Source organism: Xenopus tropicalis, chromosome 5, assembly GCF_000004195.4.
Source record: "Xenopus tropicalis strain Nigerian chromosome 5, UCB_Xtro_10.0, whole genome shotgun sequence".
In the NCBI taxonomy this organism is placed as follows: domain Eukaryota; kingdom Metazoa; phylum Chordata; class Amphibia; order Anura; family Pipidae; genus Xenopus; species Xenopus tropicalis.
The window spans coordinates 126,144,000-126,167,419 of record NC_030681.2 but is presented as its reverse complement, the minus strand read 5'-3'; the positions used below and the strand labels follow the sequence as shown (position 1 = coordinate 126,167,419).

General features: G+C 39.1%; 1 protein-coding gene across 2 annotated transcripts; it reads left to right on the top strand.

The window, feature by feature from the left end:
- Positions 1-624: 624 nt before the first annotated feature.
- Positions 625-23,126, top strand: agxt (alanine--glyoxylate and serine-- pyruvate aminotransferase). 2 transcript variants are annotated; one of them, NM_001006704.1, is made up of 11 exons: positions 625-974; positions 8,140-8,332; positions 9,814-9,878; positions 15,573-15,673; positions 16,603-16,673; positions 17,225-17,309; positions 18,045-18,140; positions 19,452-19,521; positions 20,188-20,283; positions 21,866-21,994; positions 22,881-23,126. In NM_001006704.1, the coding sequence occupies exons 1-11, from the start codon at positions 813-815 to the stop codon at positions 22,986-22,988; spliced, it is 1,176 nt and encodes a 391-aa protein (NP_001006705.1). In that variant the 5' UTR covers positions 625-812; the 3' UTR covers positions 22,989-23,126. The 2 variants fall into 2 exon arrangements, with proteins under 2 accessions (NP_001006705.1, XP_031757512.1); XM_031901652.1 differs by lacking the exon at positions 625-974 and adding an exon at positions 6,468-6,644.
- Positions 23,127-23,420: the final 294 nt, after the last annotated feature.

Here is a 23,420-nt window from a genome sequence, read left to right as displayed (position 1 = left end):
CTGTTCAGTCTACTTGTGCAACCCACACCAGCCCCCTAAGGGCAGTGACACACGGGGAGATTCCTAAAGGGTTAACCATATAGAGTATGTGTCCTGACTGTTTGGCAGTTTCAATATATGTGGGAAAAAATTGATAATTCTTCTTGAGGTATTAGGGCAGGGGTACACGGGGAGATTAGTGACGGGGCACAACAAATTTTCATTGTCGCAGATGAGTAATCTCCCCGCAATGCCATCCCACATATTTTGAAACTGCCAAACAGTCAGGACACATAATCTATATGGTTAACCCTGTAGAAAGCTTTTTTGCTTGCTGTTAATATTTTCATGTCTCTAACAGACATTATATATGTTTCTCACCACTTAGTGCAGCTCTCCCCTGTGTTTACACTTCGATAAAACCTGTTTTTTTGGCATTAGTTCAATCCCTAGCCAGGAGGCTTTAATGGATAACTAATAGATAAGAGTCAATATAAATAGGACCATTGGAGGCTCTGTTGACATTGTGGAAGATTTTTGTCATCAGGTGTAACGCCCTCTAAGTCACAGAGCACAGGTCAGACCCCCGAGGTCTCTGGTTCGAGGGGAGTTCCAGAGTGTAACAAATCCAGAGAAAGGGATAGGGTGGACAAAGCGCGGCATGCATTAGACAAGTGAGCTTTAGGACCAGAATCAAAATAGGGACTAGGTGAAGGTTCACTGGGCGTCATCTATTTAAGACCTATTAGAAGTTAAACAAGATGCAAGGGTCAGTTAGAAGCATTTCTTCTTCTCTTCTTTGTGCTGCACGCCTCTCTGCTTCTGTCAGAATCATGTCTTCGCTTGCCACTATCCCTCCACCTTCAGCTCTTCTACAACCTCTGAATGTCCCCCAACGCCTCATGCTTGGACCAGGACCCTCCAATGTACCTCCTCGGATTCAAGCAGCAGGGGCTTTACAGCTTATTGGTCATATGCACCCTGAAATGTTCCAGGTAAGCCACATTTACAGTGAAATATTTACACTTGTACCTTTACCCCCCAACATCTATATTAATGAGTTCATTTATTTTTGCCACACTGTGTGCCATGCATTTAACAGACTACAAACATCAAATATAAGTAAATACATACTCCTTATTGTTTAATAAATTTGGATGCAATTCTGTAAATATTGTGTAGTTATAGGCAATACATTTAAAGGAACAGTTCAGTGTAACAATGGGTAAACGGAGTAAAAAGAAAGACTGTGATAAATAAGAAAATGTTTTCAATATAGTTGGTTAGCCAAATATGCCATCTATGAAAGCTGGATTGAACTGATGTCTAACATAATAGACAGGCTACAACTTCCTCCTTTGCATGTCATTTACCTGTCAGTCAGTCAGTTAAAGTGGGGGCCACATGGGACATAACTGTTCCGTTAGTTTGCTTTTGATTCTGAGCATGCAGTCAGGACAGCCTGTATTTTTACACAGTTTTATTTTTACACTGAACAGTTCATTGAAAAATGTTGACACAGCTGAACACTCACAGTGGCAGAACTACGTGGGTTGTGGTTGTAATTTAGCCCAAAGTTATGGCGGGTTGGCAGGCAGAAGGCTGGTAGTATCTATACAAAAAAGTGATTTGTTTTTTATGCACTTCCACACGAAAGAACTTGTTTTTGGGTTATTTATTTTTTGTAGCAAATGGGAGTCTCTGTGAAATCTGTAATGTATGTACTTACTGGCAAAAAAAGGTGTTGAACTTGTAGCTTGTGTTTAGTTGTCATTTAATAGGGGAAAGGCCCACAAACCCCTAATTATATTAGAAGTGCACAGGTTTTTTAACTGGTCTGATTTAAAAAGACCCAAAAGTCAGAGTTGGCTAACCATTAGGCAAATGTCACATGTAGAGTTTTGTCTGCCTGTGTTTTTTCACCGGTGGAGAAACTTGTGTGATTGCCTCCCACAACCTTTATTAGGAAACACTCATAAATTCTTCCTGCTTGTATTTTTGCCTAAATGATGAGAGATTACAAGAAAAGTGAGTGAAGGATTTCCCTTTAAGAACAAAACTCTCAAAACAAAACAAGTAAGTGAAGGGGGACCTAAAGGCAACAGGCATGGGATTTGTGGATGTGAGTTGACAGGGGGTGGGTTGGCAGGATGCCAGGCCAAATGCTATTGCCTGGGGTGTCAGTACTGCTTGTCTGGCTCTTAATCTCGGCAGTTTGTAGTTGATTTTATTAAAACAAAAACCCTAGAAAAAATGTATATAATTTATTATAGGAATTCCTATAATAGGATAATAAGATAAGCGGCATATTTACTAAATGGCTAAAGTCAAAATATGGAGCATTTTTAGCAACATTTTAAATTCACACAACCTCTGCAATCTAGGTTAAGTTTTGGCAGACATTTTAGCATCTCATTATCTATGTCACCTCCACCATGCTAATAGCCCACATTTATAATTTCTTTATGTTGTAAATTCTCTAAAGAATTTTCCCCACTACAACTGTATAGGGAAAAAAGGGTTCCAATAGCCCCTTTATAAACATAGTTTGGCTGTACTCAAAACTTCTCCTCTATGAATATCGCCTGCCAGATTGGTGCCAAAAAATTATGGTGTCCATCCATTTAGCTGAATGGAAACCATGTGACAGTGGTGACTTGGGGGCTTTTCAACCTGAAAATGCTCTTGTGAACAAGTACTTACCTATTTTAATGAATAACATTTGGAAGATTCTAGTGCTCTATGTGCCATATCCCTTAAAAAAAAAAAATACAAAAATATGTGCATCGTTGCACAATGTCCATTCTTCTGAAAAATCACACAATCCAAAAGCAGAGGAAAGAATAAATCATGAAACCTATGGTCAGGATAGCTTTACCCATGGATTCAAGGTCCCTTTACCTCATTAAAGTTGGCAACATAAGGATATATTAGTGCTTTTACATTGACCAAATGCAGTGTGACAGCTAAAGAGCCAATTTGCCTTTATATTTTAGCTTTTGTTGAACAGAAATATTAGTAAGAGAATGCACAATTATTGTAATTCTTTCTTTATTCGCATTTTCAGAATAAAAATGAAACGGTACAAAATATATGTGTTATTAAACACTGACTGTAAGGGTTCTCTTATGTCTTAATGTCATTATATATAATGACATACATTTAAGGAATAGAAGGAGAAAGGGGTAAGGTGGGTGAAAACAGGTGCAGAGGTAAGTGGGAAGAGGAGCACTGGGATACTTACTGCTGAGCATGTTCATACAACTAGACAAAACTAGAATAAACTGCTTTCCCTCGTCACTGCCAACCATGACCTCAGGGATTTGAATGACTTGTAAATACAATGGAATCACCAGAAAAAGAGTGTTCTGAGGCATTAGCAAGCATTGTAACATCCCCATCCTCTAGCGGGCACCTGAAACACAATGGCCTCCTGCCCCAGCTTGAAAGAAGGGCAACGGTCACATCCATTGGGGCAATATATCATAACCTATCTTGGAAAATCTCCTGTTTATTTTTTTTTTATCAGTATCCCAGTTAAGCTTATTTTTCATGTGTTTTTTCATGCATTTGATGGGTAAAAGAGCAGACAGACAAAATTTGGCTGTCATTAATTTACCTGTTATGAGGACCCTTGTATATCTATTGGGAATAAACAGGGACTCTTCTCCTCAGGTTCACCAGAGTGACTGAATAGATAAGAGCATACAAAATCTAAACATATCCCAAACTCAACACCAAAATTCAAAAGAAAAATCACAATCTTTATTCAAAAAGTCATATCAAAAACATACAAACCCTGCAAAATGCCGCTTTACACGTTTTGTACCCTACCGGTACTTAACCATAGGCAGTTGTTACCCCATGGGTTCTAGAGCACATATTTCAACACAAAGGGGCACATTTACTAACCCACGAACGGGCCGAATGCGTCCGATTGCGTTTTTTTTCGTAATGATCGGTATTTGGCGATTTTTTCGGAAAATTATCGCGACTTTTTCGTTACCATTCCGAATGTTGCGCAAAATCTGGCGATTTTTTCGTAGCGTTAAAACTTGCGCGAAAAGTCGCGCCTTTTTCGTAGCCATTCCGAAAGTTGCGCAAAATGTTGCGATTTTTTTGTAGCGTTCGGATTCATTCAAGCTTCAGTATGGTGACTTTTCTTGGACCAGGTTGGAGCTGCAGGGTGCCATTGAGTCCTATGGGAGGCTTCCAAAATCATGCTAAGTCTGAAAGTTTCACCCGCCGCTTACGAGCGCTCAATACGAAAAAGTCGCTACAAGATACGAGCGAATCGTAATGGCTATGAAAAACTTTAGTTTTTTCGCGCAAATCGTATTGGTAACGAAAAAGTCGCGACAATTTCCGAAAAGTCGTAAAGGCGCTGAAAAAAACGCAAAAAATACGAAAAAGTCGCAAAATGTACGTTTTCCAGTTGGAATTTTTCCAATTCGAATTCGTGTCTTAGTAAATGTGCCCCAAAGTATCTCCACTCATCATTAAAACCATTACTTAAAGAGAGGCACCACTCTCTACATTCATTGACAGGGTTTTTCACAAAGCTTTTTCAAAAACATTAACAGGGTTCTGTATAATAAATACTGAAGCAGTAAAAATCACAAAGTAGAGGTTTAACCATTCCCTGTCCATTGGCTATATTTTAACAGCATAATCAAATAGTAAAATGGTGAAACCATACAGTCAAAATTTTTCAAGAAGACATAATTATACTATACCATAGACTCTCTGCAGATAGCTGTTGAAAATATATATAACGTCATTATACAAGTTGGATTCAAACCGTACATTATTCAAAACTTGAGGAGGAGGACACGTTTTACTCTCCCATAGAAGAATTTTTTAGAATTTGAGATTTATTTATTTTTAAACTTTAAACTATGCAGATATTTAAAACTTATACAGGTACAGGTATAGGATCCATTATCCAGAATGCTCGGGACCAAGGGTATTCCGGATAAGGGGTCTTTCCGTAATTTGGATCTCCATACCTTAAGTCTACAAAAAAATCAATAAAACATTAATTAAACCCAATAGGATTGTTTTGCATCTAATAAGGATTATTTATATCTTAGTTGGGATCAATTACAAGGTATTGTTTTATTTCTATATAGAAAAAGGAAATCAGTTTTAAAATTTTGAATTATTTGATTAAAATGGAGTCTATGGGAGACAGGCTTTCCGTAATTCGGAGCTTTCTGGATAACGGGTTTCCGGATAAGGGGTCCGATACCTGTATTGGGTCCAGAAACCTATTATCCAGAAAGCTACAAATTACAGGAAGGAAATCTCCCATAGACTCCATTTTATATAAATAATTCTAATAATAATTTCCTTTTTCTCTGTAATAATAAAACAGTACATTGTACTTGATCCTAACTAAGGTATAATAATACCGTTGAATGCAAAGCAATCCTATTGGGTTTATTTAATATTTAAATGTTTTAATGTTTGAATGATTTTATATTAGACTTAAATGACAATGAAAGGTTAATATAAATTAAAAGGAAGTCTAAAGGCATTCTTTTTAAGTACTTACTGCATATCTAAATTCCCAGATCCCTGCTTGCTTCTCTGAGATATGGTGCTGGCAGCCTACAGCAGTGTGAAGACTACAGTGACATCACTGAAATCTCTCTGTCCTTCCTGTAGGCTGCCAGCGGCAGCCTTCCTATTCTCTGAGCATGTGTGTAACTTGATCCTGTCTGCTGTTCTGAGCTACACATGCCCACCAGCCAATCAGAAGCGGATCTGGCAGAGGGGAGGGGGGGAGGGAATGAAACACATGTGCAGTATGAAGCAAGGAGGGAAAGGGAGGGAGAATACCTTTTAAGAGATGGCTGCCTGTTCTAGAAAATGTGAAGTAAGTGTGACTGAGTAAATATTTGATTAGGTGAGACAAAAGTGTGCGTTTTTACTAAACAATAGGAGGACTATTGGGCAGTATGCTTTTTAAATTTTGACTTGCATTCTCCTTTAAAGTATGGTGATCCAAATTACAGAAAGACCCCTTATCCAGAAAACCCCAGGTCCCATACCGATACCTGTAGTAAGTCGGAATTAGATTGTAAGCTCCACAATGGAAGTAAATGATTAACAATCTCTATAGAGTGCCGTGTAACACAGGACAGCATCAAAGACGGTAATATCAAGAAGGGAAATCCATTGGTAAATCACATTTCCTCAGCGGGATTTTCATATATTCCAGAAAAGTATCTTAACCTTTTCTGGCTAAAGTACCAAGTTATGCAACAGAAAAATCATTGTTAATAGACATTAGCCATTTATTTGAACTTTCTCCTTGGCTGAACAAGAATCTTGTGACGTCTCTGGGATGTGCTTTCAGAAAGGTGACAATAATCTTAAACTGCGAGTAGAAGAACTCGTGGGCATGGTGTAGATGATTAATGTTCATTGACCACCTTGACTTAATAAAAGTTGCAGAGATTATCAGATTCAGGCACTTCTAAATCACTGTAAGAATCATGGACTCTTCACTGTATGTTAAACCTGGGGAAAACCTTCTCAGGCCCCTGCATGTCCCTCAGAGACTCTTGTTGGGACCAGGCCCTGCAAATGTTTCCCCTCGTATACAGGCTGCAGCATCTTTGCCAATGATTAATCCACTGGATCCTGTCATTTTGAAGGTAAGATGATACACTAGATTATAAGACATTGTTGCTTCTCAGTGAAGAACGTACCTTTACACAATGGGGTCATTTATAAATTTGACCCAGAGAAAAAATTTTCACAGATGATTGTTTTGAGCATGTTTTCCCCTAAACACTTAAACTTTGTACTGTTGTGTCCTTTTTTTTGTGAATTGCAGTGAAATGTGAATTGTGCACAATAATTCGCAAATGAGATTGAGGTTTGTATGAGCAGGCCCTCTTTGCTCATAGCGCAAATTTTCACTTTGCGAATATAATTGCGCAATTTGCTAAATTAGTTTAGCAAACATTTTTTCCGACACCAACTTTGTGGCATGATTCGGACCCAGAGTGTGTGCGTAAATATTAGCAATTTTCGAATATACCATATTTAAAAAGCTTTTGCACTGTGAATGAAAAATTTACAATTATGTTTGCTCATTAAATGCACCAGTCTTGTCCAGCTTTATAAATGTAAACACGGGCAGGGCAAATATGTTCACTGTGCGAAAAATTCTGTGCTGCAAATTTTTTAAATGACCCCCAATGTGATGGAAGGGAACAGTAGTTCACCCAGAACTTTCATTCTCTACATTTTACTTGTGCAAGAGTAATAACAGTATGCAGAAATTAGAGAATTAAGATGTCGGTGGGACCTGAGTTTGGAAAAGGTTCAAATATATCAAATTTGTGGGACTATTTCTGGTTTCTAAGTAATGCATCATTTATAAATATGTCCATGTCAAGTAGTTGATGTGTGTCACATACAAGCTATATATTTATATATTAATATTTATATTTTCTGTAATAAATTATTTTAGTTACCAACAGTTCCAATAGCATGCTCTTTGATGGCCATATTAGAATTGTGTTAAAATCCTATATTTTGGGTCTGTGCTGTGAATGACACTCAGAAAGGTAAACATGCAGCTGCAATGGCAGGGGTGAAATATGAGTGTCCCTTTTGGGTGCCCCTTACCTGCACTTGGTTTACAAGCTGCTCACAGTTGTGCCTGGGAATATAAGGCACATCTAGAGACCTGCACATAATGCCTGCCTAATCATACATTAATTATAGTGTTTCCTTGCAGAAGACAGCATTGCACTCTTTGCACCCATTAGCATGTACATCTGATAATAAATAAGCCCTAGATTTTTTTTTTAGCTAAAGTCCTTTTATTAAACAATACCCTGTTTATGTGTAATTCTGACCGCACACAGACTGATTTAATGTAAATGCAATCAGTTCACCTATGCAGCTTGCATTAGAATCATTTTGTAATTTATTCAAAGGGATCAATGGAGCACAATATTGAGTGTTTTTTTGGCCCCCTGTGTTTGGGCAAAATCTTCTTGTGGGCCACTGCCCTTAGATGTAGAGCTGGTGGTCCTTTCTGTTTTATTCCTCATACTTTGCCCAGATTCAGCATCTGTGTCATATTATTTAATGAATATAACAAATGGAATCCATTTTTAATCTCCTTCCTTTTAGATAATGGATGATATCAAGCAAGGGATACGGTATGCTTTCCAGACACAAAACAACCTGACATTAGCTGTGAGTGGATCTGGCCACTGTGCCATGGAGACTGCAATTTTTAACGTGGTGGAGAAAGGAGACGTGGTCCTAATTGCTGTAAAAGGAATTTGGGGGGAGAGAGCGGGTGACATTGCAGAGCGAATTGGTAAGCCACACGCTGTGATTATTAAATCTACCTAATTTTATGAGCACTGGAACTTGTAAACCTATAATATTATGCAGAGAAGAATACACAGACATTCCAATGTATTTCAGCAATAAGCTCAGTTGGACTGTACCTGGGTTAATTATTCTCATTCCTCTGCTTTCCAAAGTCGACATGTGTAGAGTTCCCAGGATGGCAGTCTGACTCTGCACCTGTTTAACACTCACTCTCTAAAACAAAATGTATTTAAAATGCAACAACTGATGTTATCAAGACCAATGCTTAATTTTTTTTTCTAATAAAAGGAAAGTTGTGCAAGAGAACATCAGTTCTTCAAGAAAAAAAGTGTTTTTTTAATCAATCTAGCATCAGCTTGGGGACACACTGTTATTATTATTACTTTTAACCTGTACTTACAAATCACTAACATATTCCACAGTGCTGTACAACAAAACATACAAATGACATACAAGTAATGTTTGCTACAGGGGTTAAAGAGGGCCCTGTTTAAATAATATATGGAAAAGATCAGGAGTTGGCAAAGTGTGAGATGTAGCATTCAGCAGGTAGCAGTGCCTTGTAATGTATGCTGATGGAATGACCCTGATATTCACAGCAGTTCACAACTGCACCCTTTAATATTGAACTCCAAGTACTTAGCAAAATGCCCATTATGCTCCAATAACAAAGTACAGGTATGGGATCCCTTATCCTGAAACCAGTTATCCAGAAAGTTCCGAATTATGGAAAGGCCAAGCAAATAATTCTAATTTTTAAAAATGATTTCCTTTTTCTCTGTAATAATAAAACCGTACCTTGTACTTGATCCCAACTAAGATATAATGAATCCGTATTGGAGGCAAAACAATCCTATTGGGTTTATTCAATATTTAAATGATTTTTAGCAGACTTACGTTATGGAGATCCAAATTACGGAAAGATCCCTTATCCGGAAAACCCCAGGTCCCGAGCATTCTGGATAACAAGTCCCATACCTGTACTCAACACCTTGTTCATAATCTCTCTTTACAAACAAGCATTCAAGACTTTGACTTCAGAAGCTGCACCCCTTCTCTGGAATTCCCAAATCTCTCAAGAAAAGCTTAACTTTGTGTAGCCTAGAATTATATTGAATTTTATCCTGAAAGAGAGAGTAGGTAAATGTGGTATATTGACACGGCAGGGGAAGCACACTTGATGAGGTTTATTTGCTGGGTCTGCAAACTTGTACTTTTTATGTATTTCATGGTAGTAGGTCTTTAAGGTTTGTAGTTAGAAGTTTGTAGTTGCAAGGCAGATGACATTTTCTGCTTATTTGGGTAATTAAATTCAAAACTATATATACCAATTTGTACCCCAAATAATGGCTGACCAATTTTTTTTTTCTTTTTTAGATTATTTAATGTATTTGCAATATCAGTCGGCTAAAACCATCTGATTGCTCATGCTTATTGCTTGCCATCTTATTATTTCCCCCTCAGGTGCTGATGTACGATATGTGTCAAAACCAGTAGGAGAAGGCTTTACCCTTAAGGAAGTAGAAAAGGTAAGCATATTTTAGAAATAGGCTTAGTAGATATTTGAGGTATAAAAACGATATAGTAAGAAACTGGTCTGATTCTCAATATTTTTATAATTTAAGCTGTTCAAAATTGTATTTAAAGAAGAAAAAAAACACTGATAACAAATATGGGTAATCATGCAATTGGCAATCGTGAAAACTGTTTTTATAATATTGAAAAGTCTAGACAAACGTTTCGACAATTTATAGTTTTTAAAAACTTTGCACGAATACGAAGAATTATTGAAGCAGCCTCCCACCCCCCACTCTCCAGAATCTCTGGCTCCCTGGTCCGCGTCAGTGACTTAGTGACGCAGAAATGTGTGAGTGACAGAGCAGAGTGAAAGCTGATTTGCTGAGGCATGTCATGAAGCCACGCCCCTCAACAGCAAACATGTGCAATGGGAAAGTAAAGGAATGGAGCCGGGCTGGGTGCTGATAAAGCTGCATTTGTACATATAACAGTAAAGCAGTTTATTGTTTATATCTATATCCTCATATACACAGAACTTCAGGCTCTTTTGCATTTGGGTTTTGTGCTGCTCACCAGCAGACTTAAATAAGCTGCCAGTTACCCTCTTGCAATTTACAAATGCAGATACAAATCTTACTTTAATAGCCAGATACAGGTGTGACAGTGACACGTGGATTGAAACAATATTGCAGAGCTCTGCACAGGCAACTGTGTGTGTACAGGCACATAGACTCCTGTATGTTGGATTCACAGACACCTCTATATGTCTCTCAGTCAGAGCTCTCCTGTAGGCTGACTAGCAAATTAAGTTTCTCAATTGGCAAACTGAGTCTAATAAGGCCCACCTGGTCAGTCTGTAGCATGTACTCTGCTACAGGGATTAATGCCTAGCCCATATGCTATGGGGAGAGGCTGAACTGTGCCAGACAATGTATAGGCAAAACAAGGGAAACCTTTGCACAAACACTGTTTAACTATAGAGCAGTGCTGTCCAACTGGCGGCCCGCGACCCCCCTCTGTGTGGCCCCCCACCTGTCTGGCTGCTTTGATGGCTTACCTTTGAGTAAGCATTAAATGGTATCAGTTCTGAGATTAACAGCCCCCCCTGCATGGTTCTCACCTCAGATTCAGGCTGTAATCCCTCTGTATTGTTTAAATATGTAATCCCCTGTGTTTTTCACACCTTTTAGTTTCTGCATTGTTCACCCCCTGCAGTGTTCACACCTCAGGCTCAGACTGTAATCACTCCCATTGTTCACTTCTTCACACCTCAGACATAGGTACTGTAGGCAGAGTATGGCACATACAGCCAGCATAGGGCAGGCAGAGTATGGCACACACAGGAAGGGTAGGGCAGGCAGAGTATGGCACACACAGTCAGGGTAGGGCAGGCAGAGTATGACACACACAGGAAGGGTAGGGCAGGCAGAGTATGGCACACACAGTCAGGGTAGGGCAGGCAGAGTATGGCACACACAGTCAGGGTAGGGCAGGCAGAGTATGGCACACACAGTCAGGGTAGGGCAGGCAGAGTATGGCACACACAGTCAGGGTAGGGCAGGCAGAGTATGGCACACACAGGAAGGGTAGGGGAGGCAGAGTTTGGCACACACAGTCAGGGTAGGGCAGGCAGAGTATGGTACACACAGGCAGGGTAGGGCAGGCAGAGTATGGCACACAGAGGCAGCATAGGGAAGGCAGAGTATGGCACACACAGGCAGGGTAGGGCAGGCAGAGTATGGCACACACAGACAGCATAGGACAGGCAGAGTGCTGCCTGTGTGTGCCATACTCTGCTTGCCCTATGCTGCTTGTGGGAGGTAAACCTGGCAGGGGTTTGTTGTGGGAGTTTGTTAGCAGTTGGAAATAGCCATTAAATGGTCCCAAAGGTGTGTAATTATGTCCTTCGGGTTGCTCTGCTATCCACAGGGGAGCAGGAGGCATATGGAATTTAAGGGTATATCTTAATATGACATAATTCTTTCACATATGAATGATGGTTGATCTCCCCACAGTAAGGACCAAGCATTTGGGATTTTGCTGTGCTACCACCATTGTGATAAAATAGGTGTGGTTTGAAGTGGGTGTGGTTTCAAAAAGGGGAGTGGTCAAAACTGGCTTCCATTAGCGGCCCTCCACCATGTATGCTAGAGAAATTCCGGCCCTCGGCACCGTAGAAGTTGGACAGCACTGCTATAGAGGAAACAGACCCTGCAGTTGGGGGGGGTGGTATAAATAGAGGGGTCTGCATCCTCTATAGCCAAGTTCGGTGCTAGCAGAGGCGAGCCTGGCCCTTCCAAAGATTTTTTGCAGGGGGGCCTGGAGGTGTATCATTACATTGCTGTTTAGATTTCTGATGCATTAGCTGAGTGATGTTTCTTTTGGATTTGTGGTTCCCAGTTTGGAAACAAAGTAAAAAAAAAAAAAAAGAAAAAGAAATAATAAATGGCTATATATTCTGTTATTGATTAGCTTGCATACATATAAAGAGTGACTACAATGTTATTGCACAAACAGTAACACAAGCCTTCAAAGTTGTGCACAGTAGCTCACCATTATAGATTTTATTAGGAGTGTCAGACACGTGACACGTACATGCTCAGTGTGTTCTGGGCAGCTGTTAAAGGAATAGTAACATCGAAAATGATAGTGTTTTAAAGGAATGTCAATATAATGTACTGTTGCTCTGAGCTGGTAAAACTGGTGTGTTTGCTTCCGAAACTCTAATAAAGTTCATTGAAATAGGCTGCTGTGTAGCCATGGGGATGGCCATTCAAGCACAGAATACATAATACCAGATAAGCTGTGTGGAATCCCCTTGTATACAACAGAACTTATCTGTTCCTTTGTCTGTAACCTGTGCCTTTTCTCCTTTCTCCGCTTTGAGAGGTTGCCCCCATGACTACAGCTTATTTATATAAACTATAGTAGCGTTTCTGAAACAAAAACATCAGTGCTACCAGTGCAGGGCAACAGTACATATGTTTTATACAGTATCTAGTAGAATTAAGTCTAAAACAACTGGACTTTTCTGAGTTTTTCTTGAAAACGTTTGACCACTCATCCGAGTGGCTTCTTCAGTTCAAATGACTGGTAGGGAATTCCCCGGTATTTAAACTCTTGATGGTAGTAGAGTCACAGACATCCAATCACAATGGTTCCATTGAACTTGTTCAGTTAGGTGTTAGCTGAAACTGACAGGTGTAAGAAGGTATGATCAAATCACAATGGTACCAAGATTCTCATTGATGAAGGTGTTAATCCTTCAAAGTACATGACTGGAAGTGTGAACTGTTGTGAAACTGCCGGGGTAAGGATGTCAACGCGCCATTGTATGTTGGTGACAAGCGGTGTCTCAGGCCCCCTCCTCTGTTCAGGGGTGGTTTTTCCAGGTTGGCATAAATGGCCTCTTTCACACCTCTTTCAAACCATCTGTCCTCTCGGTCCAAAATATGCACGTTACTGTCCTCAAAAGAGTGACCTTTTTCTTTGAGGTGTAGATAGACCGCTGAGTCTTGTCCTGAGGAGTTTGCCCGCCTATGTTGGGCCATTCTCTTACAGAGAGGTTGTTTTGTCTCCCCAATGTATAAGTCTGAGCACTCTTCACTACACTGGACAGCATAGACCACATTACTTTTCATGTGCTTGGGTGTTGGGTCTTTCGGGTGCACCAGCTTCTGTCTCAGGGTGTTGCTGGGTTTGAAAAACACAGGAATGCGATGTTTGTTGAAAATTCTCCTAAGTTTTTCTGATGTTCCAGCAACATATGGAATGACTATGTTGTTTCGCCTGCTGTGTTCCTCCCTTCTGTTTGTAGGTCTGGTCTTTTTGTTGGTCTTAGATTTGGTTTTGATGAAGGCCCAGTCTGGGTACCCACAAGTTTTCAGAGCTCCTTTTAGATGTTTATATTCTTTCATGATTTTTTCTTCATGTACTTTGAAGGATTAACACCTTCATCAATGAGAATCTTGGTACCATTGTGATTGGATCATACCTTCTTACACCTGTCAGTTTCAGCTAACACCTAACTGAACAAGTTCAATGGAACCATTGTGATTGGATGTCTGTGACTCTACTACCATCAAGAGTTTAAATACCGGGGAATTCCCTACCAGTCATTTGAACTGAAGAAGCCACTCGGATGAGTGGTCAAACGTTTTCAAGAAAAACTCAGAAAAGTCCAGTTGTTTTAGACTTAATTCTACTAGATACTGTATATCATGACCTGGATGAATGAGAATCTTCATAGATACATATGTTTTAATTACTTAAAGGAATACTGTCATAGGAAACATGTTTTTTTCATAACACATCAGTTAATAGAGCTTCTTCAGCAGAATCCTGCATTGAAATATGTTTTTCAAAAACACAAACAGATTTTTTTTATTTAATTTTGAAATTTCACATGGGGGTTAGCTATTTTTCATTTCCCAGGGTGCCACAGCCATGTGACCTGTGCTCTGATAAACTTCAGTCACACTTTACTGCTGAGCTGCAAGTTGGAGTTATATCACCCCCCCAGTATCCAATCAGCAGAACAATGGGAAGGGAGCAAGATAGCAGCTCCCAGTAGATATCAGAATAGCACTCAATAGTAAGAAATCCAAGTCCGGCTTGGGACTCCTCCAGTTACATGGAAGTAGGAGAAACAATAGGTTACCTGAAAGCAGTTCTAATGTGTAGCGCTGGCTCTTTCTGAAAGCTCAGACTCAGGCACAGTGCAGAGATGACGCCTACACACCAATATTACAACTAAAAGAAATTACATTTGTTGGTTAAAGAATAACATTTTAAATGGTAGAGTGAATTATTTGCTATGTAAACAGTGTAATTTAGAAATAAAAGGTATACCATAAAAATCATGACACTTTCATTTTTTGGTGTTACTGTTCCTTTAAGAAGTTAAGCTTAAGAGTCATTACAAACTATCAAACATGAAATTAGGTTCACCTAAAAGTAAAACTGCTCAGTATGGTCTTCTAAGTACTTTTGCAATTTGCATTATTTTTTTTTCTAGTTTTCAAGATTTGTAAATTTCTAATATAATGAAATGGATACAACACCTGCTGATCATGGCAGCCAACTGGCTACACTCGGCTGTAAAGATAAGACAATAAAGTTTTGAGATGTTGCTCTACTTACAAAAAGAAGTTATGAGTGAAAGAGTCATCTGACATTTCTCTGGTCAGTTCTACACAGGGCAACATCTCAAGATATTTTTTATCAGCAAATTCATTTACAGGTAACTGTAAAAGTTTAAAAATTGCTAATAGCTTGAGAACTAGAAAAATTTGCTCTGAGCAATTTGACATTCATTTGTTTTGTGGGTTTACATTTCCTTTATGGTGAATAGGCAGTGACTACAGCAAGAAGGTAGGGATTTAAGATAGACTGATTCATCATAGACTAAAAGTGAAAACTAATAAATAATGATAACGCATAAGAGAAATATTTTTGCCTTTAGTGCTCCACATTTTTATATCTAGTGGATTCCAATTTAAATAAATAATTTTCATGTTTTGTTCATGCTCATCCTGTACTAAGTGAAGCATCTGTTGGTGACTCGTATGAATATTGGAAATATTAAAATGCTAATACATTAGTGATGAAGTATCAGAAATAATAGTGACAACTTTTTTGAGTCATGTATAGTAAATTTGATCAGAGATCCTTTTCCCATGTCTAATGCACCTCTTTGGATCTAGGCTTTAGTGGAGCACAAGCCGTCCCTCTTCTTCATTACCCATGGAGAGTCATCCAGTGGAGTAGTTCAACCGTTAGATGGCCTGGGAGATCTCTGTCACCGGTGAGTGCTCCACAATCTAATATTGTGAAATCACTGAAAAGAGAAGGAAATATACAATCACTGGGGGGTGTCAAAATGTTAGGCACCCCCCTATGATTGTAATTGCTTACATGAAACCCCAGGCTGGTGTTCCTGCTAGGAAAAAGTGCAACAGCCCAGCGTAGCTGCATGATAGCAATTTTCTTCCATCTGTCTTTGTTCTTCTGAACTGTTTTATAAATGCTAACCTACACACTTATATCATATCTAACAATAATCGTAATACGCGTTGCATGAGTATAATATAGATACAGACAGACATAATTACCAATACCACGTGGGATTTCTAGATTCACTACCTTGTACCTTGTACTAGTGCAAGGTGCAGAGCATTCCACTCTGGTGCAAGGGAACCCTGTACTTGATACCTGCCATAGTAGAGTGACCAGATCACTTGAAAATTCAGGGACACGTTTCATAAATACATGTTGCAGGGCAGCACCTATTGCATTTAAAATATCCTGCAATTAGTTCAGCCCTGCTAGCTGGATTTTTTAGACATGTACCTGAATTTTCAAGTGATCTGGCCACCCAAAAAGGCTAGGTGCTTCCAAGGGATGTCCAAATCCGTCCCCCCTTCCATATGAATATAAAGTGTGGCTGAATATATTTTGCTTTAAATTTACAAGAAAGTGCCTCTTTCCACTCCATTCTGGGTGCAAAAGTCCTGCAAAACAATTGCTGTGCCCAATTATTGCAATTTGCACTCTGCTGCATATAGTAAATAAAACACTGTGTCCCCATTGGTACCATGAAAATAAATTCACATTTAAGAATGTCCAAACTTTTGCACTGAAGTTGTCACTTTGACACAGTGACAATAGAGGTCTATTCACACTCATAAACAGTTATGACCCTCTGTATAACAAGTGTTTTCTATATATTCACAGGTATAACTGTCTACTGCTTGTAGATTCAGTAGCCTCTCTAGGTGGAGCTCCAATCTACATGGACAAACAGGGTGAGTTATTAAACCCACCTCAGGGCAGGCCAGGGTACTTAACTTATCACTATTTTATGAAGGTCATATAGGTTATCCAGAAAACTCTCCCTAATTTAAATGGATATAAATAATATTAGTTTTATATAGTTCAGTACATCTCCCAGTCATTCCAAAATATATATATTTTATCCAGTGCTGGACCAAAAAGTACTTGTGCGCAAGTCAAGTACCTCTCACTCTCACTTGCCCACTCTGACCTCCACACGCCACTCGCTCACCACCACCAATGTTCAAGGCCCCCTGCAGGAACTTAGAATAAGTAGAATAGATTACAGTAATTTTTCCTTTTTTTAATGACACCCTCACCACAGCTGCACCATAGACAGCTGGCTTTTCTGCTTCCACCTAGTTCCAGATCCAATTTTGTCACTTCAGAAAAGCAATTCCACGCTATGTAATGTGAAATAAATAGATGATCTGACAGTGCCCCATAGTGGTTCATATAGTGATTGTATTTCAACAAAATGTCATATATAACTTTTTCCTTACTTGCTTAATTTGCCTCCTAGGAATCGACATTTTGTATTCTGGATCTCAGAAGGTTCTGAATGCACCTCCAGGAACAGCTCCCATTTCTTTTAGTGAAACTGCAAGGTAAATCCTCACAGACGTTTCAATATTCACTTCAGAATCGGATACTCTCAACCCATTCAGATAATAGCATGAGGGATTGTGTGCAGTTGTTAAAATCTAGAGATAAATGACAAATTGCAAAGGTGTGTTAATGAGTCTCCACGTGAGAATGCAATTAATAATCAGCATTACAATAAATATCACAATATACACAATCATCAGAGTCTCATCTCTCTAGCTGCAAACTTCAGTCACTCCATTCCAAACTTTTCTTGCAATATCACTTCAGAGGGATTCTTTACCTCTCTAGCCACTAGTGGTTATGACCGGGGTTCAAGGGTATCAGTCCTCTCAAAATCATTAGCCAGGTGCCTACTCAGCATTGGTAAATTGTACACTATAACAGGACACTTAGCTGGCTGGTTCTGGACCACTGATTAGGTCTCACTGTCCTAACTCTGGCCTCCAACTCAGATCTTCTTTTAACTGGAACCACCTGCATAAGCTCCGATGCCATGTAATCTCCATGTAATCTGAGGCAGATCCAAGAGACTGACGCTAGTTCCCCACACTACTTGATCTTCAAAGCTCCCCTGCTAACTTTCCCAAGGCAAAATCATTTGCACAAGACGTTTCCATCTTTGTCTTTTACTCTGTAGTGAGCACACACTTTTGTAGGAATGCCCTTTTTACTTTATTCCTTCACAATACAGATATTTGATCTATCCTAAAATACTGACATATTTCTCCTCCTAGTAAGAAGATTTTCAGCCGTAAAACAAAACCTCCATCTCTCTATGTGGATTTAAAATGGCTTGCAAACTATTGGGGATGTGATGGCAAACCAAGAATGTGAGTAATCATATCAACAATATTTGAAATTAAGACATATTCTTTAACTTTCTACATGTATGAAATATCTTTAGAGATTCATAGAAGGCCACGTGGTATTCTGTTGTAAATTCACAGACCACACTTGGAACAGAGATTATGCTCTTAGTGCACTAGTAATACAACCAGAACAATTTTGGAGGGCATATTGTGAATGTGTCCGGTGCCCTGAATCATTTAGAAGAGGTCAGCTTGCCCCAAATAATAATAAAAGTTATTACTGAGTTAATATTGCAGAGAGCAGAATTCAGTACATTTTGTTTGCCTTACATTCAACGCTGCCAGTGCACTTCTAGCACTTCTTAAGTAAGGAATTTTAGCACTTCTTAAGTAAGGTGATAAAAATGTGAGTTACAAACACACATTATTTGCATTATTCTGATGGTTTTTAGCTTGATATATCAGGTGATAATGTTTTAAGTGAAAATATTTTAAAAATCATCTGACTAGATAAAATTAACTTCTGCAGTTCTGCTACCATGAATTGAGAGATGATATATTACCTCTTATATTAGCTCATAACACATGAATTATTTCCTATTGGCCTTTAGTTAATAGACCCCTATGAATTACAAACATAACTGCAGTTCGCTTTTCATACTCTATGCTATAAAGAGCATTTCAGATTTTCACTTTTATATTAGGTATTAACATTAATTATTAACAACAGTGTGCTGGACCAACAGAGTGCTTTAGCGGGGTTGGTGAATATCAAAGGCTCGATTTCCATTCATGGGACAATGTGCAAATTGCAGAATATGGACATAAAGAGACCTGTTTTTGGAGTTTGCACCTTGAACTGTGGGGTATATACTTAGCAGGCTGTACTAGAATGGAGCACAAAGAGCTGCACTTTGCTCTGAACATGGTGCTGCTTAGTTCAGCATTGCTGCATTTAGAGAGGGCTACTTGTGGGTGGACTTCCTATGCTACATAAGTCGCCTCTGCACCAGTTGAGCACTGAGCTCTGCACCTTGCACCAGATTCTTAATCCATGCACATCACTGTCTCAGGGTGGGGCAAGGGGCAATGTGCCCCAGCCATTGGTAAAGAACCCTGGAGCAGATTCTTTGAATGTCTTTTCACTCAACACTCATGCCTTTGATTTCTAGTTGGGGGAAGTTTGGCCAGCACTCTATCCTGGTGCCTAATGCAAACGTGTGCCGAGAAATATTTCTAGTCCTGCTTGAACTATTTAACAAAATCAGTTAACAGTACTATAATATACATTGTAACTTAGAGTGTAATTCTGTTATATAACTGTACCCTCAGATACCACCACACAGGACCAGTGACTAACTTCTTCAGCTTGAGAGAAGGACTGGCAGTTCTAGCTGAGCAGGTAACCAAAATGTATTCATGCCCTTGCTATTATTTACATGAAAATCATTAATGCTATTTGAGGTGCAGAGGTTATGCTTGGTATAATATAGACAGATGTATTCTAAGAAAATTTAAAACTAGTTCCCTTATTTTATTCTTTATAGTTTTTGAACTAGTTTTCCTGTTTGTACAGTACTTTATCTATGGCTTTTGGAATTTTAACTTCTCCCTCTCTAGCTGCATAACATAACAACTAGACCTCTGGGTCCCCATATAATGTTGGACTATAACTCCTACCCTGCTTTTACCCTAGATTCCATGTTATAAAATAAAGTCCAGCTATATTTGGGGAGCCAAGATTAAGAAAACTAGTAAATGTTTTGGATGAAATAGAAGTAATATAATACAATAAAAACAGTACCAATCTAGCCTTTGGGTTAATCTGCCTTCTGTAAAAGACTACAGCAATGAGATACAATATTAATAGCACAGGGGCAGAACATAATGTTTCCAAATTACAATAAAATTAAAGTATGACAAAACTGTTTATGTTATACTTAAAGCTGAACTGTCCTTTTCATTCTAGAGGTATTATTTTAATATATATATATATATTGCAAATCTTTATAACAGATTAAGTCATATATGCATTTATGTTAACACTGAATCTCCTATCAATCACTAGGGATTGGAACGCTCATGGGCTGTTCACCAGGAGAATGCACTGAAGCTGCATAAAGGATTGGAAGCATTAGGACTGAAGCTCTTTGTGAAGGACCCAGTAAGTGGTAACATAATTATGAAAAGTTAAAACCCAACTGGGTTTAATTACTGCATACAGCTACAGCCAATTTAGTAGCGCAGCTGGAGGTATGAATGCCCCCCTGTAGGGGAATATTCCGTCCCCCCTTTCCCTCCCCCAGTAGCAGGAACTTTCCGGGCCTTCCTGCTGTAGCAGAAGCACCTCCAAGGTCTTCCCACCCAGATAATCATCTCACTAAACTAAGTATTTATTAGCCAATCGCTCCCCCTTTCTAACTCTGCTCCTTTCCACAACAAATTAGGAAGGTGCAGTGGGTGTTGTGGGATTAGAACCCTTCAAGACCTGGCCCCCACCACAGGGCCTGCGAGGGCCTTGATTATGCCTCTTTGCCAATACAATGTGCTTAGGCGTCATTTGAAAAGCAGAATGCAGAGTACATAGCCACATTCTGCCATTTTTTTGCACTTTGCACACTGTGTTCTGTTCTCGCAGATTGGCTACAGGTTTGCTTTGGAATGCCAGACCTGAGATTAGCTCCTTGAATAGAGTGCCATCTGCGTTTAGTGAGGGAGACAAGTAGCAGTCCCCTCTCCCACTCCCTGCCCATACAGTAACTTGTGCATCATTTAGACATGCAATTTAGGGGGTTGCAAGGGCACAAGTCACAGTAGGGCTCTGTAATTACCAGTTGCTCTCAGCAGGTGTTACAGAGTTCAGCATTCCCCAAAGTACTTGTAATGTGAGGACTCTGGTGTCCCTTAGCACTTAAGCACTGGCTCCCCAAGGAATTTCAAATGACCACTCTTGGCTTTTATAAGCCTCTGTTGCAGATAATGCAGAGGAAAAAACATAGGTTATTGCTGTGATGTTAAGAAATGCATGTGGGTGGGAAATGGGTGTGTAATTACATGTCCTTCAACTGCGTGCAAATCAGCTGGTGCAAAACTGATCACCTATACGTGATATATGCAAAGGGAGACCTGTATAGGGTTTTTAACAATCCAAGTGCCTCATGCTCCAAAATGGGCACAAAAAAGAAATTGCTATATGCCGCAAATAAGCACACACACTTTGTGTATTGTGTTTAAATGTGCACAACAATTTTTGAAACTAGCGCAGCATTTATTACTTGTAATGGAGCCTTCAGGGAGAAGCACAGTGACCAAAATGCACAACTCTGCCAGTAGGTGCCTCACATTCACCCGAATGGGAAATGAAATTAATATGAAAAACGCTAGTACTTTAAAATATGGAAGCCAGCTTATATTTTTCATTAGAATGCACTTTTTAATCTTGGTAATATGAAATGGCTACCGGCAGAAGCAGGTATTTTGATTTTGTTATGGCACGGGGAACTTTATAAAACAAAGGGATTTTTAACATAACTGCCTCTTTTAAGGATAAATTAACACAAGTCAAATATTTTAGCCTAAGAAAATTGTAGAATTGTATAATATGAATATGTGTGTAAATTATTATACTGTTTATATGGATATGGGAGGTTCTTCAAGCACCAATATAAACATATTTTATACAGTGTCTGTTCAAGCAAATACTTCTTCAGTTGCTGGTTATAATAATCCCAATTGACTTAACACAGGCACTGCGCCTCCCTACTGTCACAACAGTTAGCGTTCCTAATGGTTATGAATGGAGAGACATAACTACATTTATCATGAAGAATCATGCCATTGAAATCACAGGAGGCCTGGGACCATCTACTGGAAAGGTAAAAGCAATAGGAACTAAAACAAAAATTAAAGAGATTACATCCTTCAAAATTGCATAATACAGTAGCCCCAGCATTTCATTAAAATTGGCCCCAGTATTTTATGACAATGTGGACCAAGTAGGTTTTCACACAGTGCCTTCTGAATTTCATAACACAGGGTCCCAGTATTTCATGATGGAGATCCTCTGCCCTAATATTTAATGACACAAATCACATCATGACACAGTGATGTCAGCATTTTATGACACATTGCCCCTACTATTTTAAAACGCAGTGGTCCAAGCAAATTGCATAGCTGTGGATCCTGCCCAGTAGAATGAAAATTAGCCAAATAAATCCCATCATAAGAGTCCATTATTTACAGGCTATCTGGCCACAACCTTCCTAATCTCCAGAGCCTTTCTGCTTCACTATATACTTTCTACAAAAAGTGAGAAGGCTAAAGGTTTCCATATACGGACCGGTTCGTCAGCTTATTGGCCCGTGTATGCGCACAAATGACGGGCTTGCCCGACTGACATCTGGCCTGAAATCGTCTAGATCTCAATCAGGCAGGATTGACATTTCAGTCGGATCGGGGACCACATCGGCTCGTTGATGCAGTCCCCGAACTGACTGCGTCTATACCCGCCGTTCTAATTCCATTGTTTGGCCCCAGGGCCAAATTACCAAATTAGCCCAATAATATATCCCATACCTTTACTAAAAAAGAATAGAGAAAAAAGTAGCTATACAAAGGTAATATTTGGCTCTAAAAGCAGTTTAACATAATGTATAAATCTTCATGAGTGATTTGAAAGGAAGATTATCAGAAACACCATATATCCGTGAAGCCTTATAACATAAACATATTAATCATTATTCCTTTTTTTTCCCTTGTCAGGTTCTGCGTATTGGCCTGATGGGCTATAACTCAACGCAAGCAAACGTAGACCGTGTTCTAGAGGCTCTGCGCGATGCCCTGCAGCACTGCCCTAAAAATAAGATGTAAATAACCTTTGTTGAAGGCTCCTAAAATTGTCAATAAAAGCACACTGTTACTTCCCTCTGGACAATATATATTAATCATCTTCTTTCTACCACTGTCACAGATACCTCAATGAAATATTAAAATAACTGATTATTTGTTTTTGATTGGTCATTTCTTTTTTTAAGGTTTTATTGTTTTTGCACACAGAACAACAAGAAATGATGAACAAGGGAAAAATAGGGGGCAGAGTTGAGTACACAGCTTTGATACATCTACAATGATATAAAATTTGTCAGGATTAAAACGTTCTTCTTTGCAACTTACAGAGGTTCAATACATGATAAACAAGTGCACACCATTACTAGATCGGTCTTCCAAGAATTAGCTGCAATCCAGTCAGCCCATATTTGTTCGGAATTCTTTGCTAAATAAGTTAATTGTATAAGAGGGATG